The 21687-nt window shown below is 35.8% G+C and overlaps 1 protein-coding gene across 1 annotated transcript; it reads left to right on the forward strand.

Moving 5' to 3' along the window:
- The first annotated feature begins 2077 nt into the window (after nt 1-2077).
- On the forward strand, nt 2078-9435 carry LOC101983252 (prolactin-2A1-like). Its single transcript, XM_005355135.1, has 5 exons — nt 2078-2108; nt 5294-5469; nt 6820-6927; nt 8153-8332; nt 9244-9435. Exons 1-5 carry the CDS (start codon nt 2078-2080, stop codon nt 9433-9435), a joined length of 687 nt encoding a protein of 228 aa, XP_005355192.1.
- The last annotated feature ends 12252 nt before the right edge of the window (nt 9436-21687 follow it).

Raw genomic sequence — 21687 nt, forward strand, 5'->3', positions numbered from 1 at the left:
GGTGTTCTGGAAAGTGCCTCAAGATGAGGAAGACTAATGCTTCGTGGGTGATTATATTTGAACAAATTCCATTACTTTTGGTGATCTGATAAAAGCAATTTTGATGTGCTCTAGTTAATTGTGGCTGATATTGCAGTAGGATTGCTTCATAACAGAGCAGATGACACAGCTGGCTCATATTGCTCCCACCACCAGGAAGCACACTGTCACTGAGCTACCAGTGTCCTCTTCATTCAGTCTGAGGCACAATCCCATGGAGTGGTACTACCCATAAATCGCTCCTCTCACCGAAAGTACCAAGATACAGCCTCTTCCTCATAGAAATACCCATAGATTTGTCTCTTAGTGGATTCTAGACCCAATCAAGCTGCCAATCTCTACTAACAATCACAGCTCTAACCCCTGTCAACATGACACATCACTTTAACATTTCATGCAACAGTTTTCTGTCCCTTTTCGCACGGCTAATACCTCGTCATAGCACATGACTCATTGGGCCCATTCATGAATTCCCATAGTGAATCAGCATTTCAACATGGCTTAGTCATCCATTATCTCTATCTCTACTCAAGGCAATTTCTTGATTGTGAGATACTCATTGTTGGATTAGTACAATATCAAAAATGAAACATTCCCTGGCAGAAAGAAGGAAGATGGCACGTTATCTACAGCCATATAAAGCACTCCCTGGGGTATATCATATTGTCCCCATTTCACTCTTTGGAGGAGTCAAGACAAATCAGATCTTTCATTATATTTTATAATGTAATAACTTCTTATTTTTAATGATCCTTGTGTATGCTGAAATCATTTCAACTTGCACTTGTTTGTGACAGAGAATACCAGACCTTTGATGACTCTGTAACCATCAGCAAGGGTCTGACTGCATAAATACACCATCTAGTACTGCAAAGATTTCAAAGGCCATCTATGAGCAAAGCCCACACTTAATTCGGGACCTGCTATGGTTAGACTATAAGTAAAACCACAGGTTACTGATATATCCCAAGGTCCAGTTACTAGCTACTTTTAAACTATACAACAATGACGCCCTATTGACTATATATGTAATACATTGTCAGAGGATTATAGGTAAACAGTACTAAATATAAGAGACTATAGAATGAGATGTCACAAGTCCTGATGCTTGAAGTGCATAAATCAAGCTAAAATACAGACAGAAGATCTAATTTGACTTCATAGGACCAGATATAAGTATGATGGTTACTGCCAGGAAATATCACTAAGGAAACTATTCAAACAAAGTTAATGAAATTTCCAAGCCAAGAAAGCTGTACAGATTCATTTCATAGTGGTACACCCATTATAAACACAGACAACTGTGTTTGGATTTAAGTCAAGTTCCATGGATATAACCCATGTTTGTTTACTGTATATTTGGCTAAAAGTCTGTGAATGGGGATATGGTAGACTCCAACTAGAATGTGTTTGCTTTTTTTTTTTCCTATAATGAATGTGATTTCCTACCAAAAACCCCTCTAAACATTTTTATCTGGTCCTATATCTTATGCGCCTATATCTTAAGGAAAATTGATATACAGTGTTCCATAGATATTGAAAAAGATTCACAAGGGTAAATTGCTCAAAATTTCTAACTCTTTCTTGACCCTCTTTCCAATGCTCCAAAAACAATGAAATCAATATTTTGACACATCCAAGAGTCAATGAAAATTTTAGAAGTAGTAACTAAAATATCTAAGAACATGAAGAAAATAATGAATTCTTTGGGTACAGTAAGAAACATCCATGTCTTCGTGTAGCAGAGTTTACTGTTGTGGCTTACAATGTAATTTGGGCTCTAATCACATGCTTAGAATAAAGTAAACTAAGAGTTAAAAGTAGGTTAATCATCGTAGCAATTAGGCTGTAAACAACACCTGAGGGCTGTCAAGGTCTCCTCAACTTGGTTTGAATATTACTTCCTCCTGCCCCCTGGCAATATATGGCCTTGGGGATGGTGTAAAACACTATATAAGAGGAAAAATTAACTTAAGGTTTGTTCCTTGTGGGGAGGATTTCTTGAGTCAGTTCCTGTGCTACTGTGAACTCCTCAGAGATGCAGCTGTCTTTAACTCAACCGTGCCTCTGTAAGTAACGTGTCACTAAACTAATGTTCTTTCAAATGACAACATTGTATATTACTTTGTTTTACAAAACTGGACTGAGAAGTAGTTCTTTCTTTCTTTCTTTCTTTCTTTCTTTCTTTCTTTCTTTCTTTCTTTCTTTCTTTCTTTCTTTCTTTCTTTCTTTCTTTCTGATGTTATTGTTCTTATATGGTGTATGGTGTTATGGTTCCCAAATTTTAATGAGATTCTTTAGAGGTATAGCTGTCTTAATTCAACTATGCTCTTGTCAGTCACTCTTCTAGGGAATTCCTTTAGTTGATCTTAAACGTTGCCTTTTTTAGTGTTGATTTTTATTGAGTCCTAAATTTTTCTCTGCTCCCCTCCCTGCCTTGCCCCTCCCCCCTTCAAATGAAACTGGTTAGAACCCATTTGCTTTGTTGTTGCTGGGCTTGGTCCTTTTGTTTTGGGAGTGTGTGTGTGTGTGTGTGTGTGTGTGTGTGTGTGTGTGTGTGTCTGTGTGTTTATGAGTGTATGGGTGTGTGTGTGTGTGTGTTATTATTGTTGTTTTCTTGTATGTTCAGTGAATGGAAATGTGTTCATATCTTACACAGGAAAGTAAGAAGGGCCTAAGAAAACTTTTCCAACTATTTCTCTAGGAAACAACTACACAATGAACCATTGTATCATTGATTCTGAAGGGTGTTTAGTTGGGAGGGTCTCACTCCAGCCCCTTGGCAACAATCTTAAAATGTTGGGTGGAAAACTCTATTCCAAGCCCCTCTCCTGGGAGTGGCCACAGTCCAGACTCCACCTCCAAGAAAGCCTGCCAACTGGTGACCCTTCCCCAGGGAAGATCAAGACCACCCTCAGAGGTTATTTAAACTGCTCTTTAGAGATAGAATACCTGGTCTCCCCTTTCCCTCTCTGGTGGTCTTTCTCTTTTCTGTGATCTTTCGATTCTCTATTCCCCTTTCTGTGTTTTCCTGGAAAGCCACCCGGGAGTGTTGCCATCCATTAAAATTAGGCATCTTATAATTCAGTCTGATCTGGTTTGATTTGGATTATTGAGTTGGCAGAGAGGTTAGTCAGTAAGAGGACAATACTTAACAAAGGGATATCTTCTTACCTGGAGACATTCAACAATGGCTACAGACATTTTACATTGTCTTGGTTGACCTCAGTAAAAAGCAAGAATAGCACCTGTGTCTGGTGGTAGAGACCAGCCATGAGTCTGTTTAGCAAAGAGTGTTGAAGAGAGTTCTAGAACATGGACTGATCCTCCTCATAAAGACAAACTTGCAAACATTTTCAGTCTGAATAAGAGAAAAAGAGTAGGTAAAATCTGTTACAACTACAGTGGGAAAAATATAACCTATTCTGTCTTCTGGGTCTTGCTTGACTTGAATGAACTGAATCATATTTTCAGTTTTGTTGACATAGCAGATAAAACTAGGAGATGTGGCTCCAAACAGCATTGAATTTCAGTCAAGAAAAGTACCCTTTTCTACAAAAGACACTTTGCTAATATTTACCTTTATCTTCTTGATTATATTTCCAAGTTAAATGAACTGTTAATATCCAAAAATTTCACAAAAGCAAACTTGTAAATTTTATGAAGTTGTAGGCAAAATAATTAGCTCCTTTGACTCCTCTTAGATTATGAAAAATCTTTCAGATGATAAACTTATACAAATGTGTTACTATTTATTTTACACATAAATATCTCTCATGCATAAAATAAATTTGGAAAACTTTCATGATTTTTGAATAGTTCTGTTCCATAGTAGAAACTATCCAAACAATTATTTTTATTTTATTTTAAAAGGTTCTTGTATAACACAGAGTATTTTGATAGTTTTAGTTATTTTAGTTATTTTGAGTATTCAGTTTATGTGTTTTTGATGGATAAATATTATTAAGTTTCTAAATTTCCAACTGCATTTCTCAAAGCCTTAGTGTCAGGAGTTTTTCAGACTGGTATCACTGAAGGTGTATAAATATTCCATTTTTAGACATTGATATTGATTCATAGAATTAATATTATAACTTAATATGTTATGGCCCTTTATTGACCTTTCATGAAAAAATGAATTGATTATGACACCAGTTCTGCTTATCACAAAACATTTTATAATTGCGATACACAAAGAACATAAAGAAGATAAAAGCAACTTCTTAATGCCTGCATTATCAAATCATAAGGACAATATGTAGTTGTGTAGAATGCTGACACCCTGCTACAACCACAAAAAACTGATGCTGTGCAGGAGCTCCATTGTTAGCATGTTGCTTCCTCCAAGCTACTGAGAGTAGGGACAATGAAAAGTAGAATTTCTGCAAGCAATCTATTTTATCACGGTTGGTATAAAACATAAATGTAGAAGAAAGGTAGGAATATTTTGATAAGAGAAGAAACTCATGCCATTATAACACTAAGCTAGAAGTTCCACAATGTGGCTTCATTTTAATAATGCCATTCTCTTTTATCATGAGTATTTGTAAATAAACAATGATGAGTTTATTCTTGTTTGTCATGAAAATAAACACAGAACCAGAACTGTTCTTCTTACACTGATGTCCAAAATCCTAATATTGGATACTGAGCTAAAATTAAAAATTTGGAGCCTAGAATGATAACTCAGTGAATCAGAAAAATTGCTTTTCTTGAATAAGACCTGGGCTTGGTTCCTACTACCAACATGGCTGTTCAGAATTGTGTATATCTTTAATCCCTGGAAATCTAATCCCTCTTCTGGCCGCTATGTTGCCAGCCCTACATGTCATACACATGCAGATAAAATAATAACAGCCATGAATAAAATAATATTAACAATTAAAAGAATTACAAACCCTTGAGTGATATTACTGAAAATCACCAGAGAACCAGGAGACCTTGACCTCTCTGAAGAGAATGACGTGAACACACACTGGCACACTTACATTGAACTCCAAAAGTTTGAAGACAGCAGAAGCAATGCAAGGAGTAATAAAGAACTATCAAGAGACACTCCTATTAGAAAACATGAATTTGAACAAGTACAATCCATTAATTGAATGTCAACATTGGAAAATGTTTGTTATTCTCACAAAATTAAACATAACCATATGTACAAAGGAGGCCACTCTTAGCAAAGGCTTAGTTTGATAATGACACTCTTGACAAACTCAGATGATTAGATCTCAGAGTCACTGTGCTCCTTTTCCAGGTGCACTGTTTCTACTACTGATGTCCAACTTACTTTTGTGGGAAGAAGTGGCCTCAATTCCCATGTGTTTAATGAGAAATGGGCGTTGCCTTGCTCCTTTGGAAGTGATGATTGATCGAGCAGTGAGCTTGTCTGAGAAAATAAACAAACAAGCATTTGAAATGTTCACTGAATTCGTAAGTATGGCCCCTGACTTCCAGCTTCTTACCCAACGGCTCCTAAATTGAAATGGTTAATTTATAGTATAGTCTAATGTGGAAAGCATCGTAGTTCAAGACTTCAAACAGTATAGCTTCAGAGGTAGAAAAAAGTAGAAGCTACTAGGTTGTGGAACCAGAAAATAGGGCAGTCTCATGGACTGACAAACATTTGCTAAGATATAATCCTACTTTTTTATCGTTTTAAACTTCTATTTTGATTCATTATTGTGACATAAATACACACAAGCCACGCTGAGGAAAGATTTGATTCTTTCTTATTGTATCTGGTGGCCTTGTATTGGTTTGCATTACTCACCTTTGGATTCTGTATTATCTAATAAAGAAGAATGCCTTGCAGTGACCTGCTAATGTTAAAGGAGGTTAAGGACACTGAGGCCAAGTCATTCAAAATAAGAAAATTAGCATTCAATCTTCATATTAACAAAATGTATTAACAATTTCAAGCTATTCAAGATAAATGATTTAATAGCAAGGGAATCTGATTCAGAGAAATAGGCCAGACATTCATGATGAAGCCATCTTTAAGTCTTTATATTAGATGTTCTATTCTAGCCAATGATGTGATGATGGTGTCTTCTGGGCATTGATGGCCTTGCGAGAAGTTGGCTCAATGCTTGCAAAGCCCATATATTTCAAACCTTTATCTCACATATTATTGTTTCTGCCATTTACATTTCCTGATAGGTCACATAGGACATTCAGAATCATCCTAAAAATCCATTCAAACTACCAAGTATGTCATTAGTAGTAGTTTTGAATAATAGATATTTTACACAATTAAGATTTAGAAGTATATAACAAATAATTAAATATTGATTAGCATACCAAAATCAATTAATTTTCTATTTAAATTGGTTCATAGCATAATATTTCCTAGTGTATTCTGCATAGGGCTTAAGACTTATTTTGTCATGATCAATACAAAGCATTTTGTTATTCCTAATGAACTGAATGAGGGATACTTGTGCAGATGCCAAGATGTTTGCAAGAAAAGTTGTTTACCATGACATTTGCTACAAATGATAGTTTAAAAATTGGTACTTGGTAGCCTTGCTGGATTTTGCTGAAGAGGAATATTTTGTTGAGAATAGTACATAGCAGAAATTTTGGGAAAGTTGAAAGTTTTATGAATAGATATTAAGACTATAGATTGAATGTAAAATGTAGTTAAATGGCTCATTTCCTTACTATATTAATATTTTATTTTAATAATGAAACATCTATCAAGTACATTAGTGTGTTGATCATGGATTCATTTACAAAATTTTTGAGTCACCAAGTAATCACATATTTTATCATTTCCAGGATAATCAGTATGCCCAGAGCCAACAGCTCATTAACAAGAACCTGAAAAAATGCCACACATCTTCGCTCGATCTTCCAAAACCCAGGAGCAAGGCCCTAAAGACACATGTGAGTCCCCTACCTTTTCTTTCACCAATCCATACACTGGCTTTGCCATCCTATAAGCTATTATAGTCAATATATTAAGAATGAGAATCATATCTGTAAGAAATGGACAGGTAATGAAAACCAAAAGTAAATTTTATTATGTAGATTTAAATTGTAAGGAAAATCAGCCAAGTAAAATTTAACAGGTCTATAAACCATTTATGGAGGGGACCTTTTTCAATGCCAAATCTTCAAGATCTACATATATCTAGAAAATTTTTAATTATTGACATTCATTGTTAAGTGCAGTAATGTGAACTTATACATTGCCAATATGACTGTGTTGATATTTTGGTCATGGACCCTGTGTTGCCTGCTCTGCATCACTAACTCATTCACCATTGTTTTTGGCACCTACTGGTTTTACTTATGTTTCTGGTCCTAAGTGTTGATTCCTAACTGATTGTTCTGCCTTTTACTGTGTCTTACCTGAAAGTCATATAGAGAGCATAAGAAGTTGCTTCACCATGTATAGCCACCACCACTGCGTGCTGCCAAGGCTCCATATCATGCATGTCTCCTTTAATTCTTAATATTTACCCTCTCTCACTTCTGATTTCCTGCCATAAACAATCTCAACGAAATTTAAATTGCACATTATTTTATACCCTTACACAACTGTATAGCCTTACACTTAGAATGCATGTTCCATGTATTCCTTAATAGCTAAAACAGTCTGTGTCTCTAAAACACTTACTAAAATAATGATGAATTAATGAAGGAAAATGGGGAAGTGGAGATGAAAGGAGAATGCATTTAATTTTTTTTTTTTTTGGTTTTTTTCGAGACAGGGTTTCTCTGTGGTTTTGGAGCCTGTCCTGGAACTAGCTCTTGTAGACCAGGCTAGTCTCGAACTCACAGAGATCCGCCTGCCTCTGCCTCCCGAGTGCTGGGATTAAAGGCATGCGCCACCATCGCCCGGTGGAAGGGTTTTTTCTATTTTCTTTGCTAACAACTTTAAAATGCTCTACTGGCATTTCTGAATTATATTCACTCAAGTTTTAAACCACAAGGTCAATGGAAATATTTTATACCTTTATATAACTTACAAAAGAGTATTTTAAATATGCACTCAGGTAACAAAGAAAGCTTGTTTCACCCTTTTGAGCAAAAAAAAAGAACCTGTCTGTGTCTAATGCTGTTGGTTTTCATATTTTAATGTGATTGTTCAAATATGGTTACTTAGCCAGTCATCCTACTGAAATTAGTGGAAAACTTACTGGATGCCTGGAGAGTCCCTCTGTACCATCTAGCGAAAGAAATGCCTACTCTGAAAGGTGCCCCTGCTACTATCCTCTCCAAAGCCAGAGAGATTGAGGAAAAAAACGCTGGACTCCTGGAGGGGGTTAGGAGCATTCTCAGCCAGGTGAGTGGTCCTTTTACACTTCTTTACATTTCTTTTAAATAAAGGAGGTGACCAGGGCAAGGAGAATCCAGTTTTGAAAAATGTCTCTTTACAAAAGAAAACTTTAGGCATTGGAATTATAGAGACACTATTTACGAGGAGGCTGGTAATTCCAACTATGTGAGGGGTGTTTTACTCAGAACTCCATATCCTCAGGATCTCTAAAGAAACCATCTGTTCACCATTTACATTGGGACAGGACCCTTTGTAGTAAGAAAGTTAGTCACTCCGGCACGAGCAGATTTCTTATCATGGTTGCCCCCTGATGCAATGGTCACTGAATCGCAGGTATATGCACATTATATGAAATATTAATTTGATTGAAAAGAAGAAAGGATTAGCCAGGTGGTGGTGAGGCACACCTGTAATCCCAGCACTAGGGAGGCAGAGACAGGTGGATCTCTGTGAGTTTAAGGCTAGCCTGGTCTACAGAGTTTCAGAACAGTCTCCAAAGCTACAGAGAAACCCTATTTCGAAAAACATAAACCACAAAAAAAAAGAAAAGAAAAGAAAATAGGACAACGTTCCAAAATAAGAACCGATTAAGAGAAAAAAGACAAGTCAGGAAGTATGTTGAGGACATGTGACATTACTTAAGAGATTGAATGAATATTGTATCTACCTTTGTACTTTTCTCAAATCCATATTCAAAATATAGTAACTTCCTATCAGCCCATTTAACTTCTGCAAGATTTTATCATGCAGAGAACGCATACATCAGTTTTTATATTTTAGATACCTTTGTTCATTTCTCATGAAAATCCATAGGTTTGGCTGAGTTTAGCAATCCATACTCTCCTCAAGTATTCAAATGTTATGCACCCTAAAATACTAAAATATAATTTATCGCTGACTCTCCTTTTGATAATTAGGTTCAAAGTAAAACTGAAGGGAATGAGAAATACCCTACCTGGTCTGGACTGGTATCCTTGATGTCAGACAAAGAAGAGGATCGCCATTTTGCATTTTATAACTTGATCCGCTGTGCAGGCAAAAATGCCCAAAAGGTTGAAATGTCTCTCAAGATTGTGAAGTGCAGAATATTAAAGCAAAAAGACTGTTAAGACCTTTCCATCACATCTGTTTCCAAGATGATGCTGGATGATACATTGCTGTGAAACTTCCTTTAAGTTTTTCTCTCTTGAATGTGTGCTGGGTATGATGGCTATCTTCTTTTAAAATAAAAACTGACTCCTCTCATGCAACCATCTGAGAAGCCAATTGGTCACATCTGTTCTACTTCATTTAATTTAAAAAAGATCTATGCATACCATTAACATAGTCCGACCAAATATTTGACAAATAACAGAAGTTAGGCATGCAAATAACATATTTCACAATTAATTTAAGCATTAGGAAATATCGATGTGTACTTAGTTATTAAAATCTAGGGGAGACATTTTTTGCAAAGTTTTATTCAGCCCAATTTCGAAACTTGGGATTCTTTGGTTCCTTAAGGAAAGAATCCTAACATTGCCACATTTAAAGTTCAGACAGCACAGTTGTCTGAGCATTGTGAGCTATTCTGAAAAAACCTAAAGTATCTTAGGATAAATGTATAAAATGGTTCCTGATTTCTCCCCAACTGTCTTCAAAGAGCCCCTCTGAATTCTGGTTGTCTTAGCATCATCTCAACTATGTATGCTCTGTTCATACTGTCTCCCTAAAGGCTTCTCTGGATGATACCCAATTTACCATCTTTTTCATACTAGTTAGCTTTTTTCCTTTCATCCTCTACTGACTAAAGTTACATGACAAGGAATGAAACTATACATTCCTAGGATTTTTTTCCTTTCATTTTTCTGTATTTCCATTCCTACACTTTTTTGATAACTACATAAAAGATTAGAAGACTGCACAATTCTGACCTCCGAGTTATGGCATGACTAAGTGTATTGCTGACTATAGCTATTGTCTCCTACTGAAAAATAATCCTCCCATACGTGACCATGAACACAGGAAATAAATGTAAACAATTGTGTGGTTTATATACAAAGTGGAATTTTCTAAAACTGATAGCTAGAAAGCAGAGATAACATTTGCAAGAAAATGGATGCAATAGGAAAAAATTACATTAAATTAATTAAGATAGTACTAAATAGGCAAATATATGTTCTTTCATTTGAGAGGCTAAAATTTCACAAAGATAAACTCCTGTATTTTTAGAGGAGCAGATGACACCTAAATCAAAATAATATTCTCTTTGGTAACAAAGTGAGCTAACATGATAGGGAATAAAGAAAAAATAGATTATATTGTGAAATGAGGCAAAATGTGTCCAAAGTATATTTACATACTTCCATTTAAATCTCCTTATATAATCAAATAGAAACCATTTAAAATTAAAGAAGTCTGCAATTCAAAGCTGTGAAGCCGTGAAATACTGGGCAAAGATTTTGTTCACACATGTACTTCTTTCATGACTATTCCTTGGCTCACTTTGGCTCCTAATTTATAATTGCCTGATTATAATATGTTAATTCACATTCTTTTTAAAAATTTAGCTTGTGTTTTGAAATTTTCATTCATATATGTAATGTAGCTGGACCACACTCATTCATTCCTGCCCTGTTCCTCCTCCTCACATCACCATAACTACATCCTCATTTGTTGCAACTTTCTACCCCTCTTCTATCATAATTTATATGTGTATTTTTTGCCACTGAATACAGTATTAGTGCTACCCATAAAGGCAAGAGTGTATTATCACATACACTCGTGTATGACGAATTACATGTTGCTACAGACCTAAAGAAATATGACTCTGATTCCTCAAAAGCTATCACTTCCCAATAACGCCTCAGCAAAAGTTGGCGTTTTGAAGTCTGTCCATCCTATATGGTGCCTTTATCTTGTGCAGAAGTTATGTATATAATGACAGCCTCTCTGAATTTGTGTACATACCAGTTATCCCATGCCCATAATATGTCATTCATCTCACTTTTCTAGGTCTTTTATTTACCCATGCTTCTCCCTCGGTATCCCCAGTGTATATTATAATAAGTTTCTACAATTAATCATGTCCAGAGGACATGTTCAAAGTCTTTATTTTAATTACCTCTTTCCATTCTCCCTCTTCTACCTTGTTCTATCCACCAATCTATTTCTATATTCCTGTCCCATTATTTCCCTTTAACCTTCAAACTACTAACATTAAATCCCACTTCCCTTAAATTATCTCACATAGTAACTTCCTAGTCTTCTGACATGTATTGTTACTCTAAATATACACTTAACAATTCAAAGCTAGTGTCTACATATGTGTTTTCTTTCTGTGTTTGACTTAGCTCATTAAGAATCAATGTGGAGGGTGGAGGTTCATCAAAGAGATGAAAATATACTGTAAACAGAGACTGCTCATTCGTTTCTTAGCTTCCCAGTCCCAAATAATTATGCAAAAACTATATTAATTACAATACTGTTTGGTCAATAACTTGGGTGTCTTTCTAACTAGTTCTTACATCTTAAATTAACCCATTTCTATTAATCTTCCTGGTGACTTTCTCCTTTGGCAGCTACATGGTGCCTCTTTGACTTTTCCCACTTTCTCTATATATCTCTGTTTGGATTTCTTGCCTATCTTTACTCTGTTAATCCATTGATCAAAACGGATTTATTTATCAACCAATAAAATCAACACATATACAGAAGAACGTTGTACACCAATGTATCTTCCGTATGATCCAACTATAATATCCCTAAGTATATAATAAAAGAACCTACAGCCTGCTCTAGAAATGCCTGCACTTCCTTGTTCATTGCTACTGTATTCAAAGATACCATGAAATGGACACATCCTAGATGTCCATAAACTAAGTATAAATAATGAAAGTGTGGTATATTTACCCAATAGAATATTACTCAACTGCTAAAAAAATTAAATTAGCAGGAAAATGTATGGAACTAGAAAATAATCATTCTAAATGAGATAATCCAGACTCAAAAAGACAAATTTCCCATGTATTATTCCATTGATATATTTTAGCTTTGAATCTTCATATTTGTATATTTCATTTGGAATACTTGTAGAGGTCTAGAAGCTAGTAAGTATTCATTGTTGAGGGTGGATTTTGAGGGAAGGAGGCTAGAACACAGTGGTGTAGATGATTAAAGGGAAATAATGGAACAGGAAGTGCTAAACTGGGTTGTAAATCGGAGGGCAACATTGGAGTATAACATCTCATACACTCCTAAACACTGCAGTCTGTGCCAATGCTACTGTTTACCCTCCAGAACTGACTGTTCTGTAAGACCTTATTGCTGAAGACAGTGCATACTGGAGTCAAGAACATGGAGAAATCAAGCTGGTGCTGAACTGGAAGCTTCTTCACTGCTAGCTAGCTATGAAAGTACTGGAAGGTGTTACACATAGTGTAGGAAGAGAAAATTACCAATCTTATCTAGCTGTGATCCCTGCCAGCTACAGTAACAACTGACCTCTAAGAAATGCCAAGTGATGCAATAGTGGCTCTAGTATCATAGGAGTAACCAGTAGCTTTCTGATTGGATTTAACTTTATGAAATATATATCTGACACCGTCATTTGTCACAGGAACATATGCTAAGTCAGGTCAAATATCCTAAGGAAGAGTCTATACTTATCATTCTGATAAATGGAAAATGTGTTAAATGGAATGCTTATGATTTATTTTTATAACAGTAGACTAATAAAAACCTCAGTCCTCATCAGAAAAGTTTCTTTTGCCATTGATGGTGATTAATACAGAGACCAGCAACTGGCCAAAGTAAATACAATAAGAACTTGTGGAATGTTTGGCCCTATGCTAGACATATTAATCAAATCCTCTCTTCACAAGGGTCAGGGATCATTACAGAAGAGATGCCATAAATAATGTAAGAGTCAGAAGTGATGATTTCTGGACATAGCAGGAGAGTGATACATACGAATTCATGGCAGTTGTGAAATCATGCAACTCAAGCAAGACCAAATCCTTGAATGGGGAAGAGAAGGCAAAATTCTCATCACTAGTCATGGACTACTGATATAACATAAATGCTAAGAGAAATAGAGTCAGCTTTCCCTATGATTTCAGCCCTTGGTAAGTCAAATATGTTCCAGTGCAGCCCCACTGTCAAGCACAATACCCACACAACTCAATGAACACAGAGAAATCAGAGAAGAACTAGTGCCTACACAGAGCCTTCATGTTAGAGGCAGGCTGCTTGTTTTCCCAGCCTCCCAGAACCAAAATAATCACACAGAAACCATATTAGTTAAATCACTGCTTGGCCCATTAGTTCTAGCTTCTTATTAACTGACTCTTACATATTAATTTAACCCATGCCCATTAATCTGTATATCATCACATGGTTATGGCTTACCAGGAGAAGTTTCCAGCATCTGTCTCTGGTGGCTCCATGGCTTCTCTCTAACTCCACCTTTCTCCTCCCATGCTATAGGCCAAGCCAGTTCTTTTATTCATTAACCAGTAAAAGCAACACATGGACAGAAGGACTTCCCAAACCAAATGCAGAACAGCATTCTAAGCCATTGGGACAAGAAATTAAGCAGGCATCTCTATCCCAGTACCTGAAAAATAGGATTAACATCAAAATGATTATTAAAAACACAAAGGACATTTCATTGTGATAATGGGAAATAATACCAAACAAAATTTATAGTTCTAAACATACATGCATCAACTTCTAAAGCACCCAACTTCATACAAAGCATACTACTGGAATTCAAGACACACATTAATGAAAACTCAGTAATAAGAGGTGATTTAAGCACTTCATTTTGTCTAACAAACATAACATGTACAAAATATATACAGATAAATATATAAAATAAAACATCTAAATCAAATGGGCCTAGTGTATAGCTGCATTATATTCTACCCATACACTAAAAATATACACATAATAGTCAACAACCCATGAAACTATGTGGGAAAAGCATTATACATTGGGATATAAAATATAGTTCAACAAAAGGAAAAATCTGAAATTACTCCATGTATCTTATCTGACCATATTTAAGAAAAATGCTTGAAATCAATTGTGAAAGAAACTCTAGAATTTACACAAACTGAAAAAAATTAAAATGACACTGCTTAATGAAGAATAAGTCAAAGTAGAAATTAAAATTTTCATGACGATGAAAACAAAATATAAGAAAACATCTGGGGGCCGGGCGGTGGTGGCACATGCCTTTAGTCCCAGCACTCAGGAGGCAGAGGCATGGGGATCTCTGTGAGTTCGAGGCCAGCCTGGTCTACAAGAGCTAGTTCCAGGACAAGAACCAAAAAAAGATATGGAGAAACCCTGTCTCGAAAATCCAAAAAAAAAAAAAGAAAAGAAAAGAAAGGAAGGAAGGAAGGAAGGAAGGAAGGAAGGAAGGAAGGAAGGAAGAAAGAAAGAAAGAAAGAAAGAAAGAAAGAAAGAAAGAAAAGAAAACATCTGGGACACACTAAATGCAGTCTAAGAGAGAAATTTATAGCTCCAAGCACCTATATTAAAAATCAGAAAAAGAACAAATTAATGAATTAGTGGTGCAAGTCAAGAGTTGCAAGAATTGCAAAGCCAAACTAAATAACTCCAGGAGACAGGGGAAAAAAACTTTGCAGAAATTAATAAGAGATAATTAAAGAGAAAAATAATAATTTTAAGTCTTGGCTCTTTCAAAACATAAGCAAGACTCATAGAGCCATAGCTAAATTAAATAAGAAAGAACACCCAAGTTAATAAAAGTGGAGATGAACAGGGAAACATTAACAAACACCAAAGGAATTTAGAGCATTATAAAGAAATAATTTATATACCTATGCTGCATTAAGTTGTGAAACCTGATGATGTGGGAATGATTTCTTATTAATAAAGAAACTGCCTAGGCCCATTTCATAGGCCAACCCTTAGGTAGGCGGAGAAAACAGAACAGGATGCTGGGAGAAAGAAGCTGAGTAAGTGAGTCGCCATGGTTCTCCCACGCCAGACACTAATGGGTCAGGCAATGATTAAAAGAAAACAGTTTCCGTGTAATTATTTCGGGTATAAAGCTAGCCATGCAGGCAGCTGGGTGCTGGGGACTCAGCCCCGCCGCTCTTATTTCAACAACCTGAAAGAATGTTCTAGTTACATCTGAATCATCATTTAAACCAAGAAAAGACCAAACACTTACACAGTTTCATGGCAAAAGAAGAGACTAGCGCAATGATTAAGACTAAAAGAAAGGCTACTCTTAAAGGATTCACAGCAAAATGCTACCAGATATTCAAACAAAGATTACAAGTGATACTTCCCAAATAATTAAAAGAAAAACTAAAAATAGGAACAAGAGAATTTCCAAAGATTTTATGTGAAATGAAGCCAGCACTATTTTAAAAACTGGTATTGGGCTCAATTAAAAAACACAATTTGAAAAAATTAATATAGGCCAGTATTAATGATGAAGATAGCTGCCAATATAATCAACTAAGTACTTTCAAATAAAATACAAGTATATATCAAAACGTTCCTCACAAGTTAACAAATTCCTTTATTTTGGACACTAAGCGATGTTTCAACACATGTAAATGATAAATGAGATAAGTAGACTAAAACGCAAAAAAACAAAAAAAAAGCAATGATATTTCAATAGATTCAGAAAGGGACTTTGAAAAGGTCCAAAATTTGTTCATGATAAAAAGTCAGAGAAAGAGTATATCTGGACTGTATATGAGAAAATCATAGACAACATCAATGTAAAAAAAAAAACTAAAAAAAATCATTAAGATCAGGAATGAGGACTAGCTTTTATATTATCAGGCATTGCTGTCTAAGCTTCTAAGGTAGGGAATCAACCAAAAGAGCTACCTGTCTCTAACATCTTTGAACCACAACAGTGACTAGCCTATAAAAAATTTCCTCAATGATGCAATAATGACACGTAACTTAAGGGGAAAACAACAGCCCACTAATTGAATATAGGGTCTTCTCGGTAATAGTAAATGCACCTCTGGTAGTATAAATCTAGCGAATGATAAAGGGCTGGGAGGTTCTGAATTCTATAGGAGAACTTTCTACAACAATTTTCTACATAGTTATACCTTCACCTGTATGTGGAAGCTTTCTTTTGTAAGAGACTGAGGCAGTAATAAAACCACAATGCTCAAAATGTAGGGAAAAAGATACTGTGTGAGCCCATGTCCCAGTTTCTGTATCTAGACTACAATGGCAACATTGAAGGTTCAGGTCCCATTGTGAAGGAGAGAATGGAGTGACAGTAGAATCAGAGGGCCAAGACACTTGCTAAGAGACATTTATCTTATAGATATGTCAGGGATGGTGCTCCTGTAAACTTTCAACACTATGGTTGCCTGAATAACAGCTGCATAATGACTCCTCCAAGTGGCAGGCCAACATGCATGGGACTCTGACTTTAGAGAAAAATGATTCATCTCCCTTCGGTCGCCCTGTACTTCTTCACCACAACACCCCATCCTCAGATGAAGAACTCCAGGCTACCGAGAGAAGGTGAATCATTTTTCTCCAAGGTCAGGGTGAAGTGGTCAGCTCTAAATACATGCACATTCTAGCAACACTAAGTGAGATCAGTAGGTTGCACATATGTATGTGTATGTGTATGTGTGTGTGCCTGCGCGCGTATGTGCATGCATACGTGCATTTTCTAGAAGAGCTCATGAACTTGGAAATGAGTGGGAATTATGAGAAGCGTTTTAGAGAGAAGAAACAATGTAGAAATAATGTCGATAGTGTGTACACATGTATGAAAGTAGCTGACATAACGACAAATTGATACCATCTGGCCAAGCTATATGACATCTGGGCATATACTCAAAAAAACTTTATATCTTTCCCATCCTTGCTTTTTACTTCCCTATTCACAATAACCCGGAAATGGAATCAGACTGGCTACCCATCAGCTGATGAATAGGTAATGAACATGCCATACATATAACAAATGGAAAATTACTCAGTTCTAAGGAAACTGAAATAATGACTTTTACAGACCAATTAACATAACTAGAAAAATTATACTGTCAGGTCACTTCCCTACCAAAGATATGAGCTGCATTTTTTTTTCTCTCATGTGAGGGACCTAATATTAAATCATCTGTTTTATGTGCTTAACATGGTTTACTCAAGGAATTTAAGAAACTGGAAGTGGGCAATTGGCAAGGGGATACATTTAGGGGAGTGAACCCTAAAACATAGGTGACAGGGAAATAGAGATTTGGAGTACTTTGAGTAGAAAGTTTCAATCACATAACTGGCTCTTGGGAATGAATAGATAAGGGACCAGAGGATAAATAAAATGTTAGTATACATGAAGATGCTCCTGGAGAAACTATGGTTTTTCAAACCAGGTAGAACAGGAAAGACATTGGTGATCTATCCAGTCCTAGACAGACCTTGCTACAATTTGAACTACCAGGCCATGTGTAGTCACTAATGTAATAGGAACAAGATTGTTTATAATATTAAGGAAGTGCTATTTTGATTGCTTTTGTGGGCTGTTTCATAAAACAGACTATTCCTGGAAATATAAACTTATTTATTTATAATCAATGACTGAACAAGAATCTTTGTAAATCAATATAAAGTCATTTTAAATACGCCTCAGAATGGGATAGCTGAAGCACTGGTTGGATCTATTTTTCTGCACCAATACCAATAATGACTGAGCCAGTTTGAACTTCCACCCATTGGGAATAATTGTACCACTTTTCCTGAATCCACTTCAGCATTTCTTGTCAGTTTCTTTTATCTTTTTTTTTCTTTTTCTTTTTTATTTCTTTCTCTTGTTCCATCATTTCTTCATTCCTTCCTTTCTTTTTTCTTTCTTTCATATTAGCCATCTTGACTGTGTTAAGATGAAGCTTCGATTTATTTTTAATTTTCATTTTCCAGAAGACTGTGGATGTCTTTCAGTTTTTAAAATATATTTTCAATTTACATTTCTTCTTTTAAGAATTCATTTTAGTCTCATATGCCTATTTTTAATTAGGTTGCTTATTTTCTTGGTACTTAAGATTTTGAGTTTTTTTTTTTCTAGATACCAATGCTCCGTGAGATGTATAGTCAGTAAGGAGAATTTCCTAGTCTATAGACAGCCTTCTCACTGAAAGTGTGGTATCCTTTGCTGTGGAGACGCTGTGTAACTTTATGCAATCATAATTGTCAATTGCTGACCCTCATGCAGGTATACCAGGGCCCTATTTAGAAAGTCTTTTCCTGTGCCTATAGAATAAAATGTTTCCCTACCTTCTCCTCTAACCAAAATAGGTAACAGACCTTATTTGAGGTTTTTGATCTATATGAGGTTGAATATTGTGCAGGCCAAGAGATAATTGTCTAGTTTTATTTTTTAACAAACTTTATTTGTTGGTGATACTATAGTTTCTCCAATGTATATCAACTATGCCTGGTCTTTTTTTGTTTCCCTATACAGTTTTAGACAGTTGCTTAAGTTACTGTGAAGAATTGAGTTAGAAATACACAAATGGATTTATTTCAGAAATATCAAAAGTAAAATATGAAATTCACAGGAAATGATTTAAGATAAAATAATAATTATGAGTGAGGTAAGTCAAATTCAGAAATAGTAGTGCTATATATTCTTCTTCAAATCAGCATACTAGCTTGGAAAATTTAGTTGTCTACTTTAAATTCGAGTGCATACAGAAACCATGAAACAAGTCTGGTGCGATTTCAAGAGAAGAAGGAGAGAATGTGAGTTGTATGAATGGTACAAAAGCAATAATGAAACATGGAGAAATAAACTCTCTGAGAGATGGGAGGTTATCTAAAGACTTGGAAAGTTATTATGGAAATATACTATCGCATTAGATTCTTGGAATGCATATATATTGTCTTAGTTACTATTCTATTACTGTAAAGAGACATCATAACCAAGGTAACTCATAAAAGAAAATATTTAACTAGGGGCTTGTTTGAAATTTTAGATGATGAGTCCATAACCATCATATTGAATAGCATGGAGAAGGTAGACAGATGTGGAACCAGAGCAATACCTGAAAGTTTCTATCCCACCCACAAGGAGGAGGCTGTGAGAGCAAAAGACTGTGCCTGCTTGGACTTTTAAACATCGAAACTGCTTATCCCCAGTGACACAAGCCACACCTCCTAATCTTTCCTGAATAGTCTACCATCTCAGTGTTGGGAGCAGTGAGACCTCAGATCCTGAATTTCTTGTAATCCCCTGATCTGAGTGCCTACAGCTGCTCTGAGCACGAGACCTTCAGGAGTTCCTGATGGCAGGAGAGTGGTTTCTGGTGGGTTTGGCTGGGGCGTGGCTATCTCTATATAATCTGCCCCTGAACACAATAAAGGGGGCATTCTTGGGGAATTCAAGGATGACCCGTGTCGCTGTCTCTCTGTCTGTGTGTGTCTGTGTATTTTAACCTCCAGCTTCCTTGCCTGAAGCTCGGGAACTGGTTAATAGCGCACTAAGCGCAGACACGGGGGCGCGGCAACTAAGAACCAAAAATTAAAATATATGAGCCTAGGGGGGCCATTCACATTCAAAACACCACACATATATTGATGTAAAAGGAATTAAAATGGACTTCGTCTTTTATGCAAGGATAATGCTTCTCCCAGATCTTATACTGTAAGAAAAATCCCATTGCCAGCTAAGGTTTTTGTTGTTGTTGTTGTTTGGTTGGGGTTTTTTTTGGTTTTTTTGTTTTTTTTTTTTCTTTTGAGTTGCGGGTCTGAGGGGTTCCAAGATTCCCCAGAGATTGAATAATATTGTTTTTCTTGGTTACCTTCCAGAATTTGATTGTAAGGCCCAGTTTCTGAAGATACCGTCTACTTGAGTCTTAGTAAAAAGGGGAAACAAGCTAGCAGAAGGCTTAATTCATGTTGTCTAGCTTTCACATGCTTGAAGGGGCTCTGAATCCTAGCAAAGGGAAAGAGGATCCAAGTTCCCTGCAGCACTGAAAATGTCTGGCATGGGAAGACAATAGCAACACTGATAATATGTGGATAATCATATCATGGCTTGGATGGGAAGCCATCTGCACAAGGCAGAACTTATGCTTGGGCCTGTACAAAACCCCTGGTTGGTTATGCTATAAGACAGAAGGTAGATTTTAATGTTATTATTTCGGTCAGTGTACATATGTAAGTTGTCCCATAAGTTCGTATTTTATACCCATAGGTTTGTTTATCTCTATACACTTGTCAAAGAAACAAGCAGGGAGGGCTGGAGAGATGGCTCAGAGCTTAAGAGCATTGTCTGCTCTTCCAAAGGTCCTGAGTTCAATTCCCAGTAACCACGTGGTGGCTCACAGCCATCTGTAATAAAGTGTGGTGCCCTCTTCTGGCCTGTGGGCATACACACAGACAGAATATTGTATACATAATAAATACATAAATATTTAAAAAAAGAAACAAGCAGGGAATGGTTGTTACATAAAGACTATAACTGAGAAATGTGCAAAGAGTATGAGGTTGTGGCTTGCTCATCTCTAAATTATATATATATAATGTAAGTATATATATATATAATATATATATACACTATATAAGTATATATATTATACTTTTCTCCCTAAAGTTCAGGGGATCTTATGGGAGAAGGGATGAAAAGAATCTAAGAATGTGAGAATGAGAGATGGTGTATGTATGCAGTGAAATATTATATAACAGACACACAAGAATATTGTACACATGAACTTTAGAAACTGTGACTTTAACCACAAGATTTGTCTTTATCATGAAGTCCTAACCTGGTTTTCTGTATATACCATACCTCCCTTTTATTAACTGACATATCTGTGAACTGCTTGAAAATGATGCATAACATTTGAGAATCTGAAAAGTATTTGCTAATTATCTCTCCCTAACTTGGCCTCCATATCTTTTATGCTCTTTAATACTTGCAAGTCAATGCAATAAATTTCCCTTTACTAAATATCAACAACATCTAAGGTGAAAAATGGTATTCAAAACTAGCCCACTTGTTGAAGGAAAAGAGAAACAAAGTTAAGTCAAACATTTACTTGGCTGTGTCTTAAAGGAATTTATACCATAATAACAAATTAAAATAAAAGTTAAAAATGGAAGAAATACATAATATAATTACATTTTAGCAAATACTGGACATTTCATGAGTGTCCAATATTCTTGTTACAAAGGTTGGCAGCTACTTCTCCCTCTCCCTGTGAAGGTACATTGCTTGAAATTTGGATTATGATGCTTTATAATTCAATTTATAGTGTATCACAGGAGTTAAAGTTGTGGTGCCTAATATAACTTTGTGATATGATATGATATAAAAAGACTTAGAAGAAAAACTTCTGGGCATAGTTCTCAGAGAGATTCTA

The sequence above is a fragment of the Microtus ochrogaster genome, chromosome 16 (assembly GCF_000317375.1).
Source record: "Microtus ochrogaster isolate Prairie Vole_2 chromosome 16, MicOch1.0, whole genome shotgun sequence".
NCBI classification, from domain to species: domain Eukaryota; kingdom Metazoa; phylum Chordata; class Mammalia; order Rodentia; family Cricetidae; genus Microtus; species Microtus ochrogaster.